The 15,893-nt window shown below is 42.5% G+C and overlaps 1 protein-coding gene across 1 annotated transcript; it reads left to right on the forward strand.

Annotated features, from left to right (window-relative positions):
* The first annotated feature begins 1,001 nt into the window (after positions 1–1,001).
* ABHD17C (abhydrolase domain containing 17C) lies at positions 1,002–11,454 on the forward strand. The gene is made up of 3 exons (XM_015815286.2): positions 1,002–1,547; positions 8,814–8,993; positions 11,226–11,454. The coding sequence occupies exons 1-3, from the start codon at positions 1,030–1,032 to the stop codon at positions 11,443–11,445; spliced, it is 918 nt and encodes a 305-aa protein (XP_015670772.1). The 5' UTR covers positions 1,002–1,029; the 3' UTR covers positions 11,446–11,454.
* The last annotated feature ends 4,439 nt before the right edge of the window (positions 11,455–15,893 follow it).

A 15,893-nucleotide genomic window follows, 5' to 3' on the forward strand; every position in this document is an offset into this window, starting at 1 on the left:
AAGACGAGGACGAAGGGAGGCCCGGCCTTGCTCCGACCCGCCGGGCTCGCTCCTTCCCTGAGGCCGCGTGGAAGGCGAGGGACCCGCGCTCCATCCCTCGCGGGAGGCGGAGGAGGAGGAGGCGGCGCCGCCTGACTGTCCCGGCTTGGTTTTCTCTCGAGCCCGCCGCCTTCTCGCTCCGTCCCTCGGAGGCCCCTTTCCTCCAGGCCGCCTTGAACGCGAAGAAGGCCTCTCAGGCTGGCCTAGGGGGCGGGGGAGGGGTCCTATTGGCAGGGTGGGGGGCCCTTCAGTTCGTGGGGCTGCTTGGGTGGGGGGGGTCTTCCTACCTTTAGGCCTTCTGGGGGGGGGTGTAATAAAGCTGGGAGGGGGCTCTAGCCGAGGCAGGTGGGCGTCCCAAGCATCAGAAGCCCTCGGGGGGTTAAAGAGAGCGGAGAACGAGGAAGAGGGCATTGGAGGGAGAGGCTTGGGGGGGTCTTATTGAGAGGGGCTTCATTCGTTGGGGGAGGGGATAAAATCTTGAATAGGGGCTGCCAGGATTTCATATATTTCTTTTTTAAAAAAACCATAACCCCTTATGAGAGATTAGAGTTGCTCTCTGCATAAGCCAGGAGGGATCTTGGACATCTTCCATGTTGGTTTAGTGGGAGTCTATGTAGAGATCATGCCAGGTTTAGGCATCTGGGGTAGGTGACTGTTGGGAAGAGAAGGCTTCAGGGTGGATAAAAAAAAAGAGAGGCTGAATGTCCAGCTGCTAGAAGTCGCCCACGGCCGCCGTTCTAGTTGGGTCTCGGGAGACTTTTCAAGAGGAAAAAAATTGAGGATGGCGTTCGTTTCCTGGCGCCCGTTCAGGTGTCCCTAGAAGCCATGGACCTCTGGAGTTTTTAAGAATAATTCAGAGCGTTGATGAAACAGGTCGCCTCCGATCTGGGTCCCTTGAAGTGAAACGTTTCCTCCGGGATCGTCTCTGAATCCTTTTTTTTTTTTTTCCCCGTCTCTTCGTGGTGTGGGGTTTTCCATCAAGCATCTCTGATGCCAGAACAAGGCCCCAGAATGAACGGTTTCTCTCTAGGCGAGCTATGCTGGCTCTTCTGCTGCCCGCCGTGCCCCAGTCGCATAGCGGCCAAACTGGCGTTTTTGCCCCCGGAACCCACTTACACTGTGATGCAACTAGAACAGCAAGAAAATGCTGCTACGGTGGGGACGCCAACCAGCAGTTGTAGCCTACATTTGACTGAACGGGCTGACTGGCAGTATTCCCAACGAGAACTGGATGCTGTTGAAGTCTTCTTTTCACGCACAGCCCGGGATAACCGGCTGGGATGCATGTTTGTTCGCTGTGCTCCTTCTAGCCGGTATACCTTGCTTTTCTCTCATGGCAACGCTGTCGACCTGGGCCAAATGTGCAGCTTCTATATTGGCCTCGGCTCCCGCATCAACTGCAATGTCTTCTCTTACGATTACTCGGGTTACGGAGTCAGCACCGGTAAACCGTCGGAAAAAAACCTTTATGCAGACATTGATGCAGCTTGGCAGGCCTTAAGAACAAGGTAAATGCAAGATGAGCAAAAATGCCTAAGGGAATGGTGGCAGGTGGTAGTTTTAATCGCATCTTTGAGATGCTATCTTGTTTGTAGCAAAATGAGTGCAAAGTTGTCTTGATACAACCGGGTGGACTGTTGTATTCTTTGGGCTGTTCGTTTGCAAGGCTGACTTCGTTGCAATCCCAGATAATCAGCTACTGTAAGTCCTTGCATGTAAGAGACTTTTGTGTTTCTTAAACAGAAACCTTAGTCCTGCCAGTTCTGCAAACCAACCTTTCTTAAGCATCTGATTCTTTGATATGAAATTTCAGTCTTTCTTGAGTGTCTTTGATTACACTGAAAATGGGAGGTTGCTACCAGGGATGCACAAGCCTTTAATTGTACGTCAGGTAACAGAAAAGATAGTAATAGTGATGTTTTGTAATTTATCACTCACTGTGAGATTTGTTTTTTTTGCATTCTTAGAGAACACAACAATATAATGGTAACAGTCAAAATACAGCTATGGGTTGCATTGTGCTAACTAGGTAGTGTCAAACCTATTGTCTTAGGATGCTTAACCTAGGTAGGTAAGGGCAGTCACATAAAAATCCTTCACTCACCAAGCTAGATTTTAATAGGTTCAAAGTTCTTTTTCACAACCAGTAGTAATCAGGACATTTTATAGGGTAGCGTTGTTGGCTTTTAGAGCTTTGGCTTTGTGAAAGACCATGTTACCTGAGAATTCTGGAAATAGAAGTCTGGAAATTGAGGCAGCATACTTTAATCTTTGGCAGGTTGTTGCTGGTATAAAGAAGATACATAGCAAACGTGCTTTGGGTTTAGCCATTTTAATTTGAGTATACCATTTTAGTGTCTGGCTTGAAATTAATATTGAATATCTGTAGTCTTGAATACAAACGTTAGGAGACTGTTCAAGTTCATACTGGCCAATGAGGTCAATCAACTTTGAGGTTGAAGTCTTTTATATTTTCTTCCAGCTTCTCAATCTATTACTCCTGCTCTCAATGAAGAGGGAATGAAAATTATATTCAAGTTACCTGGAAATGAGAAATAGAAGGCATTAACAGGTAGTCCTCAACTTACAACCACAATTAGGACTAGAATTTCTGTTGCTAAGCAAGACTGGTTAAATGAGTCACACCCAGTTTTATGACCTCTTTTGCCACGGCCGTTAAGTAAATCCAACTTCCTCCATTGACTTTGCTTGACTAAAGCCGGTGGGAAGGTTGCAGATGCTGATCACATGACCCCCCTGGCACATTGCAAGCCTCATAAATGTGGTTTCCAAGTATCCAAATTTTACAGGATGCTGCATCAGCCATAAGCATGAAGATCTGCTATAAGTCATTCTTTTCAGTTCTATTATAACTTTCTCTATAAACAAATGATTGTAAGTCAAGGGCCACCTGTATTGAGTACTTATGCCCATAGAATACAGCCTGTGCTCTGAATAGTAATCTCGCAGTTTGGAGTATGTAAGTGAGATCTAGTTAGTAGTATTGTTGCCATTCATGCAGCCAGTTGGGGTTGTCCTCAACTCAAAAGATGTTTTGTTTTTACTGTCTCCTATTTTGAAATGGATAACAATAACAGGGTTGGAAGGGACCTTGGAGGTCTTAGTCCAATCCCTGCTCAAACAGAAAACCCTATGCCATTTCAGACAAATGTTGAAATCAGAGACCAAAACCTCATAAGGAAGTTGAGATGTGATTTTCCCCCAATCCTCCCTTCACACAGATTCCTTTATCTTGATGAGAAAGTGAGTTCCTTTCATTGTACGTTTCTGTGTGTTTATAATTTCTGTAATCTAAGTAAGAGGAAGTATCTAAATCTGTTTGGAACATGGTGACTCCTTTTCCAACTGGGATCAATTCAGACATATTTAGCTCTTAATGTTTTATTCGTTGTGCAGTTTCGGATAAGTTTACTTTTCCCACATCAGAAAGGTACATGATGTGAGCTCAGCGTAGAATAATTAATCGCAGGTTATTAGTCATAGTCCTATTTAATAAAAGTACTGAGCATATTCAGTCCGAGAACTGAGATACAATGAGCTGGCATACTTTTTGCTGAGCAGAGCTTTCTGCTTAATTGCTAAGTAATATTCAGTAACTGATAACAGAGAAAAAGTCATTGTTCAAAGGTCTGATCAGGCCTGGAGCTCCTTATCATGAGCTGAGAAGAATTAATTTCTTCCTTCCTCAATAGACTTTCTAAAAAAGCAAAATAGAGAACCAGAGTAATGCTGCAAGAGAGGATTTGTTTTATGCCTCCCTGTACTCAACCATCGCTTTATTTCCCAATTGGATTTAGATCAGGGGTGTCAAACTGGCGGCCCGTGGGCCGGATGCGTCACCTGGAGGCCATACCCACCCCAACTCCGCAAAGGCAAAAAAGTTGTAATACGTCATGATATGTCACGTGACACGGTCAAGTTTGACACACGCAATTTAGATGATATTTGGAGCCGTGATATAACTCAACTGTCTTGAAATAAATAATTCCTAGTGTGATTAAGTCAGTGGTGTTTAAACTTTCTTATGGTCAAGATTTTATTTAATGGTTAGATTTGTATCCAGCCTTTTGAACAGTAATTCAAGACAAGATCCTAGTTTCCAGATTCGCTGTATGAAGCAAAAGTACACTGAGTCAGCCATACTTTTAAAATTTTGTTTTGCTAATGTGATCCCTTTTAATTTTTTTGCTTCTAAGTGAAAATATTCATTCTTTAGCGTGTGTTAAATGATAGATTCTGGGTTTCAAAAAAACATCTATAACTTAAACGTACTTTTCCTACAAGTCAGAAACCAGCTTTCTGATACAAACCTGTGGGGGTAAACTTCAACTAATGTCTGGCTTTTATGCCTCTGGCTGCATCATGGTTATTTTGCCAGGTTTTATTCAATAATCCACAATCTGAAAAGCGTATTAAGCTGTTCACCATGTTTTATAAACCATACCAGTTTATAAAAGTGGTTTTGCACACACACTAATCCACAATGGGGGAAAAAAACTATAATACAATGCGAGAATCTACTCTATGAATTATTCAACCACACTGGCTTAAAAATCCTTATTGCTTGTTATGTGCATATACATTGCATAAGCAGCATAGTTATCACATGTTAGGTCTACACCCCACTGTGCTCTAGGAAGCTTACATGGATATCTCCATTTTATCTCCAAAAAAAGAGCCATTGAGGTAGATTTGGTGGAGAGAGTAACTTCTCCAAAGTCACTAAGTGAATTTGCCTAGACGAAGATGGGTTTGGGTCCCACTCCAAAACAGCACTATTTGTTATATAGTTGTTGTTTTTTAAGTGGTCTGATTTCCTGGAGCCATTTTTACTCGTCACAGATGTGTGCTTATTTATAAGCCAACTTCCTGTTAATAGAAATGCCTGTAAAGTATTCAGATTGGAAAAAAAAAAAAAAAAAAGCTTGTATCCTGTTCCAGAAAACCTGGGGAGAACTTCCTCTGATGGGTATCTATTGCAGAATTGTTTCCCGGAGTTTGAGTTGTGTACAGATATTGTGTATCACTCCAATTAAAAAACAAAACACCGTAAAGAAATGTAGCTTTCTTCTGAATGATTAATAGTTTGTTCAGTGAAGGGAATCCTTAAGTGGCTAGCAAATGCTTCCTACCTGTGATAAACAGTCTTTTAGATTTCTGATACTCCCTTTGCTTCTTGAAGGACATCTTCAATTAATTGCAACTAATTAAATTTACACACAGTACAAAAGTTAGTCTTCCTAAACCAGGGGTAGGCAACCTTGGCTCTTTTATGACTCGCGGACTTCAACTCCCAGAATTCCTGAGCCAGCAAGCCCACGAGTCATAAAAGAGCCAAGGTTGCCTACCCCTGACCTAAACAAACCAGAATGGTAAAAACACACTGTGCAAGTGTTTATGGTTGTAACTCGAAAATCCAGGCTTTGTGTTTAATCTTATATGTTGCAAAATTTTACGCTCTGCTTTGCAAAGAATTTTCTTATGTTGGAAGAAGTCCAGCAATGTTAGCTGTTGGTATAAGATGTAGCAGTTGCATTTAGCCCTGTCCGCCCTTTTCTATTCCCAAATAACTTGGGAATTCAGAGAGTAAGAGGCAACTAGCTTTGAGGAACAGTTTGCACTAAGTACTACATTGGAAAAGCCAGTGTAGTACTTGTTCTCATACTGATGTTCCAGATTAGGGGGTGGTGGGAGTGGGAGAAGATAACGGCGCCTGCAGAAGGGCAGATAGCAAGTTCCAAAGAGTTTTTATTTGAGCTGCCTTGGAATCTTTCTGGAATTCAAAAAGGCAATATGTTGTAAAAATCCTGGTTTGTGTGCCATTCAGAAAAGGAGGGGGGGAGGGAACAGGAACGTGATTTGCTTTGGTACAGTTTGGTGGGTGAAAAACTTTTTAAGGATTTCATATTCATATACAATTTCATATTCTCATCCCAATATTGTAGGAGAAGGATCTCCTTTTGAAGGAATAATAGCTTGTAAGGCCAGGGGTCTTCAAACTTGGCCCTTTTATGACTTGTGGACTTCAACTCCCAGAATTTTGTGCCTGGCTGAGGAATTCTGGGAGTTGAAGTCCACAAGTCATAAAAGGGCCAAGTTTGAAGACCCCCTGTTGTAAGGCAACATCAACCCAGTGCTGTTGGTGTGTTGAAGCACCATTCTGGTTCCTCCTCTAGCTTAAGAGCTATATTTTTTATCTAATTGAAACATGATAATAATGATAAAGTTGGAGGGGACCTTGGAGGTCACCTAGTCCAACCCCCTGCTCAGGCAGGAAACCCTATACCATTTCAGACAAATGGCTGTCCAGTCTCTTCTTAAAAACTTCCAGTGTTGGCGCATTCACCGCTTCTGGAGGCAGGTTGTTCCACTGGTTTTAATTGTTTTAACTGTCAGGAAGTTTCTCCTTAGTTCTAGGTTGCTTCTCTCTTTGGTTAGTTTCCATCCATTGCTTCTTCTTTTGCCTTCAGGGGCTTTGCAGAATAGCTTGACTCCCTCTTCTTTGGGGCAGCCCCTGAGATACTGGAACAGTGCTATCATGTCCCCCCTCATCCTTCTCTTTGTTAAACTAGACATACCCAATTCCAGCAGCCTTTCCTTATATGCTTTAGCCTCCAGTCCCTTAATCATCTTTGTTGCTCTTCTCTGTACTCTTTCTAGAGTCTCAGCATCTTTTTTACATCGTGGTGACCAAAACTGGATGCAGTATTCCAAGTGTAGCCTTACCAAGGCCTTGTAAAGTGGTATTAATCATTCTAACTGTCAGGAAGTTTCTCCTTAGTTCTAGGTTGCTTCTCTCTTTGGTTAGTTTCCACCCGTTCTATGTAACTACCCCCGTTCTCGCCCCCCCTCCAGAAAAACACAAAAGGCTGATTATTAGAGAATTATTAGAGTTGGATGCTGGTTTATCTGATCCTGAACTGTAAAAGAGAGGGGGGAAAAATCGAAATCTTTTCCTGGCATTTTTTGTGTATCAGAAAGGTGCATAAGTAGTTCTATCATAGCAAATTGGCTCTCATAGCAGCGTGGATCCTTGTTTACAGCTTATAAATAAAATGTGTTGCAAATCTGACTCTGCTTTTCTTTCACACCGTTTTTTTTTTTAAAAGCAAAGCCATTGTGGTCTTAAACTCACGCTGTGTTTAAATTGGTTTGGCAAAAGCCGGACCTGTCCTTTCTGGTGTACTTTGGGTTCGTCTCTGTGGAGATACTTGTGTTTTTATTTCAGAATGCAAGTACACTGTCAGCCAGTCCCAAAATGTACTAAACTTTTACCTTTTCAACCCTGTATCTTTCCACTGTGTCCATCTTTTCTGCTCCCTCCCTCCTTCCAAACATGAATTTGACATCCTGTAGTTTTAGGGAATTTTTCTAAGAGACGATCTGTACAGGAGCAGCTTGCTCATAAATTTTATTCTGAATGTTCCATAAAGTCACATAGTTTTTTCTGTTTTCTTAGAGACATCCCCCCTCCCTTTTTCCTTCAAAGAAAATATTTTTAAGAGTGAGTCCACAACTCTTCTTTAAAATGTATTGGGCTCTCTAAAGCTGGACTACTAGGGACTAGGCTCAGAGAACCTAAATTTAAAAATATACTGTAGGACAAATACGTTTGAGTAATGCTTTAAATATATCTTATGTCTTCCTCATCTATGCATACACCAAAATCAATCATGCCATAATCATATGCACTTTACGATGAATGCAGTACCAACCATTTAAAATAAGCAGGTTTTCCCACTTTGCAAGCACGGAAACTGAGGCAGAAATAAATTACCATTTAGATCCTCATAATGTCTTTGTAAAGAACTCAAATAATTTATAATAATTAATTGCCAGCCTCTTTCATTCACATTTGCTGGCTTCCCTTCTTCGCCCCATCTCTCTCGTAACATTACCTTCCTGAATGAGGAACTTGGCATTGGCTGTCTGATCTATTGATGTCTAGCTGAAACATAAAGTATTTATTAAGAAAATTTATTAAACGCTAGGAATGTGGCAAGGTGTGAAACATATTTCTCTGACAGAGAAGTATAGTGGTGGCTACTATCCAGATATACAGAATTAAGGCCAAAATGATAACCTGGTTGATAAATTTTGCTTTTTGACTTTCCTCATATATTTCCTATTATCCTACCCCAAGTGTAATTCGTGTGTTACCTATAAGCCAGTGATGGCGAACCTTTTAGAGACCGAGTGCCCAAACTGCAACCCACTTATGCATCGTTGAGTGCCAGGTGGGTGTGTCCCATTTGCTGGGTGTGGCCAATTGGGTGGACGTGGACCATTGGGTGGGACTAAAAAGTTCAATCAATCAATTCCAACTTTGCAAGATCTTTTTTTTTCCCGCAAGAAGTTGAAATTGATTGAACCTTTTTTTTTTTTTTGCACATGGCGGCGGAGGCCTAAAGCGAAAAGGTTTTATAAAACCCAGCTGAAGGCCTAGGACTGGGGCGACGGCGCGCGTGCCCACAGAGAGGGCTCTGAGTGCCACCTCTGGCACCTGTGCCATAGGTTCACCACCACTGCTATAAGCTATATATAAAGCCATATCAATAATATATTCCCAGAATTGTACAAAACCACCCCAGGATTTGACAGTGTGCTAGTGTATATCTTATATCTCCCAAAAAAAAGAGAGTCTTTTTTCTAAAAATCTTATATCTAAAAAATTGTTGTTTTTTTTAAAAAAGAATGCATCTCTTTTTAAAAAATACAGTGCATATCTGATCTCCTTTGCTTTCCCCTTGCAGGTATGGTGTCAGTCCTGAAAACATCATTCTGTATGGACAGAGTATTGGAACTGTTCCCACAGTAGACCTAGCATCTCGGTATGAGTGTGCAGCTGTAATCCTTCATTCACCTTTGATGTCTGGATTGAGGGTAGCTTTCCCCGACACCAGAAAAACATACTGCTTTGATGCTTTTCCAAGGTATGTGCAGAATGGCATCTGTGGGAAGCACCATTCATTGATAATAATTAAATTCCATATGTGGCCTTGAAGGAAAAGCCTATAAGTACATTATACATTGTGAAGACGGTAATAATAATCTGGGGGGGGGGGTGTCTCTATTCCCTTAACAGAACAGCAATACAGCAGAGCTGAGCAGCATTAAGAGGGAAAATAGCTAAATTCCATTCTCTTTGAAGTAATTCTGATCTTTGGGGTGATTACCCCACAGCTTAGAGCAGAGTGTGATATTAGATTGCTTGTGAAATGCGTCTGCTTGCTGCAAAATATGTAAAGCCGCTTAGCAAGTGAGCACAAACTGGTGGTGTATTGTTCTTTCTGGTGAGGGTGTTTAAAGTGGGCGAGTTTGAAAATGCCATTTTAAAAGTTTTCATAGAACTGGTAGTACAAACGTTGGGACTAGTTGGAAAAATCAAAATTATAGTTATATAGAAAATAGGACTTCGCAGACAGACCCAGCTGCCATCCAGTTTGCTCAACTCATCTCTCTTTTGGATTCTCAAGACTGTTCTCCTTTTCAGCAAGCAAGAAGATTAGAGATATCTTGGTGTCCAGTAGCTGTTTCTCACTGGAAAAGCCCATCTGACTGGCATAAGAAAGTATCTTTCTACCGTATCTGCTAGTTTTTGCCGCTTTATTCCTGCATGCCAACCAGACATTTCAGATGCCCCTTTTTACAGTTAAGCAGATTATCTTCTCCTGAAACAGGCCAGACAGATCTCATTGTACTACATGGACAGCTTCGTTCATTCCTTGAAGGCAGCTTCTAGGGCAGGGGTCTTCAAACTTGGCCCTTTTATGACTTGTGGACTTCAACTCCCAGAATTCCTCAGCCAGCGTGCCTGGCTGGCTGAGGAATTCTGGCAGCTGAAATCCACAAGTCATGAAAGGGCCAAGTTTGAAGACTCCTGTTCTAGGGGAATGTTCTTTATCAAGACACTATCAGTTCTGGAGGACCCCAAGTGCAAACATTTACATAACATTCTCCAATTCCTTTTTTTTTTTTAAATTTAGTTTACATATGATATCTTTTGATGTCTTTTCATCTAAGCATGGAAAGGGGGACGTGTCCTCAGGCAGAAGGGAATTCTGGACATTGGCACCAGCGCCTGTAACAAGTGGAGCCGAGGGAGAAGAAGGATGCTGAGAGAAATAGTTCAATAGTGGGAGATGCACAAGTATCAAAAAAGGTTTTCAAGTGCCAGAGAACCAGTCGGCCTGCGCTGTCATCTTAATTCAGCAGTCCCCAGCCTTTCCAGCTTGGCAGCCCATCCCAGCACCGAAGAGGGTGTGTGTGTGAGTGGCAGGTGTGCACGCACACAGCTCCATTGTGCAAGTATTGCACGTGCCCTCCACTTGCGTGGCCAGTTTTTGAACAAGTTGCGGCCCAGGGCTTGAGGGACCCCTGATCTAGTTGTTTGAGAATGATGCTTTGATACATGTCCAGTGCTTTTCTGAGCCATCTATTGCAGGGGTCCCCAATCCCCAGTCTCTGGACCGGCACCGGTCCACGGCATGCCAGAAGCCGGTCCGCGCAAACAAGCAAAGCCCCATTCACAGGATGCAGGTGTCAACGCTGCAAATACTGTATATTCTTGCTTTGACAATGTGCAGAACTGTCTGGTATATATATAGTTAAACCAGCAACTAGGAAAGAGGGAGGAGCATAAGGATAGCCCGGGAGAAAGAAACCGGAAGTAAATCACATCTTCCAAGTTGATTGGAAGAGGTGAACCATGACCCTACAATAAGGGAGTGGAAAATGTTTGGAATGTTATGCGTAACGGAAGAGAAGCAGACCTAAGCATTCCACCATGCTGTGCTGACGTATTGTAATCTTAATAAATGCTTTTAGGAGAAAAAAATGCCTGAAAGTCCTTTTAAGTGTTTCGTTACTCAGACACATGACAGCAGGCAGCACACGAAACCACGCCCCCTCCGGTCCGCAGAAGAACCTCTCTCCGTGGAACCGGTCCCTGGTGCTCAAAAAGTTGGGGACCTCTGATCTATTGCTACTGAACCTCTCCATAGAACGGATGGCTTCTTTTTTTTTAGTAATTTAGGCCGGGTTGTTTGATGGCCTTCTCCTTTAGCATCCTCAAGATCCCCGAACGTAGCTTCAAGACACAAAGAGCATGGCTGAATGTCACGTCCTCTTTTAATAACCTGTTAACTTTGTGCTTATTTCCTCAGCATTGACAAGATTTCAAAAGTCACCTCTCCCGTTTTGGTGATTCACGGTACCGAAGATGAAGTCATAGATTTTTCCCATGGTTTGGCAATGTATGAGCGATGCCCCCGGGCTGTGGAGCCCCTCTGGGTGGAAGGGGCTGGCCACAATGACATAGAGCTTTACGCACAGTACCTAGAACGACTAAAACAGTTCATATCTCATGAACTTCCTAATTCCTGAAGAAACCTACACTACTTGATTTTTTTTTCTTTATTTTTTTCTTTTCTTTTCTTTTCTTTTTTTTTTTTTTACCTCATTTAACTGTGAATAGAAGAATTTACCTGTTTTTGCACATGCATTAACTGGATTAACTGTCATAGCTTTATACTATGAAGAAGAAAAGCCCTTTTGATAGGGCAGGATCCAATCAAGTCTTGACTGTCTCCTTTTTTTTATATCAGGAAGCTATTCTAATGGTCACTACTGTAACCCACAATATTTTGTACGTTCCTTACACTAGAAAAGCTGGAGATGTAGAAGGACAATGGATGAACGTGAGGACACTATCTGTGCAGTATAATATTTCCCCATTTTCCTATCCTGCCCTTCAGGTAGTTCGTCTTAGATATCTTATATGTATAGGGCTTTTTTTTTTTTGCTTTTTTTCCCTCTCTCTCTCTGTCTCTTTTTAAAATCTTCCCGTGATCTGGAACGCAAAGGATCTGGACCACAGCTTCAATCTTAAGAGCATTTTCCATTTTTAAACTGTGTTCACTGTAACTGGAAAGGAATTTTGTGGTGATTTTTCATTGTGTTTCTTAGGGGAGCATTTTTTGGTGACTTTTCCTTCCGATCTACAATAATGAATGAAAATTTCTGGAGAATGTCCCCAGTTGGTACACACTGCGGCAATTCTCAAGCAACATTTCAATCGTCTTTTTTTTTTTTTTTTTTTTTTTTTTTTTTTTTTTTTTTTTTTTTTTTTTTTTTTTTTTTTTTTTTTGCAAATTTACAAAATGAAATACTTGGAAAGTTATAATAACTAAATGGATAAACCTTTGAATTCTTCTTTAAAAAAAAAAAACAACTGGAAGAAATGTACAAATTTACTAACCCCCCCTTCCTAAGATAATGTTCTCAATCTTGAATTAAGAGCCGGATTTGGCAGTTACTTGTGCGACTGGCATTCCTTCTAAAGATTTTTTTTAAAAAAATATTGTATATAAGTGGGTTTACTTTAATGCATAACTCCTGGCAATTTATAAAATTTAGGTCTAGTTAACAAATTCTGGTTTGTATATGAATATGTTTTGTTATAAGTTTTTATCCCTGTGTTGCTTTGCTATTAAAGGTTTTTATAAGATTTCCAGGGCAACTAACAAATTGCACATTTGTTTTTGATGAATTTGTGTAACTCATTGAAACTGATCCTTTTTTTTTGTTTGTTTGTTTGTTGGTTGGTTTAGGGGAGATTTATCATTTTGACACTGGAATTGCACAGAATATGCAAAACACTTTTAAAATCATGACACTAAAAAGGCCTAAAGTTTTGTCCCCAAGTTGAACGGCCTTAAATGTACTGTAAGCCTTTGATTGTTGTACAAACAGATTGCAATTGATTATGGTTTGTGTATTTGTTGCCAGAACGCAACAACAGTGGTTGTAATGGAATAAAGGATGCATGGAATAGAGATTGCCAATTACTGTATTGCTTTTTCCTAATCACTGTACTGTAACTGAGAATATACTGTATATAACCAAATATTTCTGTTGGTATCTACCAAAGGATAATAGAAGGAAGAGAGAATCATTCATTTGAGGTATTTGGTTGCAGTATGGCAGCAGGGTGGTTTAATGATGTTGCTGTTGGAATCGAACGGGGGAATTTAAATCACTAATTCCCATTTTAGAAAGAGCATCTCTTCTGGGATTATTTTGTGTTCTGCCATGTGTAGGCCAGTCTGGGCTTAGTTGTGTTTGATTTTACACAGAGCTTCATTCCAGCTTACTGGCATTCAAGTATGTATTTTGGTTCTTTAGGGACTAAAAATTCCGCCAAGTGTTTCCTCTGTGGATCTAGACCAGGGGTAGGCAACCTTGGCTCTTTTATGACTTGGGGACTTCAACTCCCAGAATTCCTGAGCCAGGAATTCTGGGAGTTGGTCCACGAGTCATAAAAGAGCCAAGGTTGCCTACCTCTGGTCTAGATATTAACCCGTATATTGTGTCTTGGGGCCCCATTGTAGACCAGTGTAGTATTTGATCATCGTTCTCAACCTCGAGTTATGTCTCCAATGACAGTTTCCTAGCATTCTGAGACACAGCAACCATAAAAATTGTAGTGCATGCCCCCAAAACAAGATTTATAACATTCCTCTTATGGGGAAGCAGCAGCCAAGGAAAATTCCCAGCCTGTGTTACATCATGACCTTTTACTCTCAGGTTTGTTCTATAGTGCAGCCCCCCTCCTCCCCCCCCCCCATCTTCCCCAAAATGTTAATTGTAGTTTCTGGCTACCAAAAGCTGGCCTATCCTGCCTAGGCTGGTTGCCGGTGGCAGGGGTTTAATCACATAGAGCAGACCCTTCCCCTGAGCACACAATGGCAGAAGATGGCCAGTGGACTGGCCAAGCTTCCTTTCAATCCTGACTTTGGCTTTGTGAAATCCTTGCTGGGGAAAACATAGACCTCCTTAGATGCCTGCTGCAAAACATATTTGGCCATTTCTATTCCAAGGGCTATTATTTATGAGAGCCTGACACAGGCTTCGCTGCTGCCAATAAGCAAACTCTGAATGGGACAAAGAACTTCAGTGTTGCAGGACTGCCTCAGAGAAACACCTGCCTCAAAGCATGTAAAGCAGCTGCAGAAGGGGGAGATATTGGCGTATTTTACAGGCAGCTACTAAGTTTAAAAAAAATAATAGTTCAAGGCTCTGGCTGCAGCACAAATGCAATTTCCCCCACACCAGTGTTGAGGAGCAGAAGGTTAATTTCACAGCACACCAAAGCCAGAATAAAGATAATATATGTTATTTTGTAAAGAGCGAAGAACATTTCTCCTTAATGCATGGGAACAGGAGTGTTCAATGTGCAAGGCTAAAATAGGATTGGCTGCTTTGTGGCTTCTGATCGCCCGCAAACCTACGTGCTGTGTTTGTGGTTCAGCGAGTTGTGGGAAGACACCGTTTAGTAAACCCTGGTTTAACAAATTGGGGAAACCCAAGTCTTTCTATCCATTTTTTAAATTATTATTATATATTCAATTTCTGGAAGGCGCTAAGGCAGTGGTTCTCAACCTTTTTAATGCCGCGACCCCAACCGGTCGTAAGTCGAGGACTAAACCGGTCGTAAGTCGAGGACTAAACCAGTCGTAAGTCGAGGACTACCCAACCGGTCGTAAGTCAAGGACTTTCCCTGCCCGGGAGTGCCGCACATGCGTGGTTCCGCCCCCTGCACCGGCCGAGGCATAGCTGGCAAGCGGCAGAGACGGAGCAGGCCGACCACCAGCTGGCCCAGCCCAAGGGAGGTAAGGCACCCGCCGGAAAAGGGGAAAAAAATGGCGGACAAAAAAAATGGCGGATAAAAAATGGCCAACAGCCTTGCTTGGCGACCCCCGTGAAATGGTCGATCGACCCCAAATGGGGTCCCGACCCACAGGTTGAGAACCACTGCGCTAAGGAATCAGGGGTAGGCAACCTTGGCTCTTATGACTCGTGGACTTCAACTCCCAGAATTCCTGAGCCAGCATGGCTGAGCTTGGAAACTTCTCCCTTTCCCCTCAGCATGGCTGGCTCAGGAATTCTGGGAGTTGAAGTCCTCGAGTCATAAAAGAGCCAAGGTTGCCTACCCCTGCGCTAGGTATTTTCTCAAAGTTGTATATATCAGCTCTTCAAATGCTGGCAGCTGATATCGTGTAAGTTTCATGCCTCACACCAAGAGACTCGTGTTCAACCAGTTCTTGCATCAGCCGATCCTGTGAAATAACTTATCCAGACTCCTATTGAGTTCATATCAATAGACACAGGATTACCACAGCCGTTCTATCCGTTCTCCTAAAGAAAGATTGTTTGATTAAGTACATTCACACTTGGCTCAGAGATCCCTGTGTTATTCATGATATATAGCAAAGGTGAGGATGAATGGTTACCCAAACCCATGAGTTCTTCTGAGCTGCAAAAGTAAATTTAGAAAGCTCACGAGGTGTGTTGCTGGTTTGGAGGAATAATATTTATTAAGGGCCTCTGGCTTCTTGGGGAACTTTGCAAGGATTAAGAAGCTGGATGAGTCCCAAAGCTTCTCTTAGGCCCATGATGGCGAACCTATGGCACGGGGCAGTCAGAGCCCTCTCTGTGGGCACGCGCGCCGTCGCCCCAGTCCTAGGCCTTCAGCTGGGTTTTATAAAACCTTTTCGCTTTAGGCCTCTGCCATGTGCAAAAAAGAAAAAGGTTCAATCAGTCAATTTCAACTTCTCGCGGGGGGGGGGGAAAGATCTTGCAAAGTTGGAATTGATTGATTGAACTTTTTAGTCCCACCCAGTCTGCTGTTATCACCGCAGCCACACCCACCCAATTGGCCACGCCTACCCAATGGGCCACGCCCACCCGGCACCCAAGGATACATAAGTGGGTTTGGGGTTGCAGTTTGGACACTCGGTTTCTAAAAGGTTCGCCATCATTGTCTTAGGCCA

The sequence above is a fragment of the Protobothrops mucrosquamatus genome, unplaced genomic scaffold, assembly GCF_001527695.2.
Source record: "Protobothrops mucrosquamatus isolate PMUCROS unplaced genomic scaffold, P.Mucros_1.0 scaffold334, whole genome shotgun sequence".
Lineage (NCBI taxonomy): Eukaryota > Metazoa > Chordata > Lepidosauria > Squamata > Viperidae > Protobothrops > Protobothrops mucrosquamatus.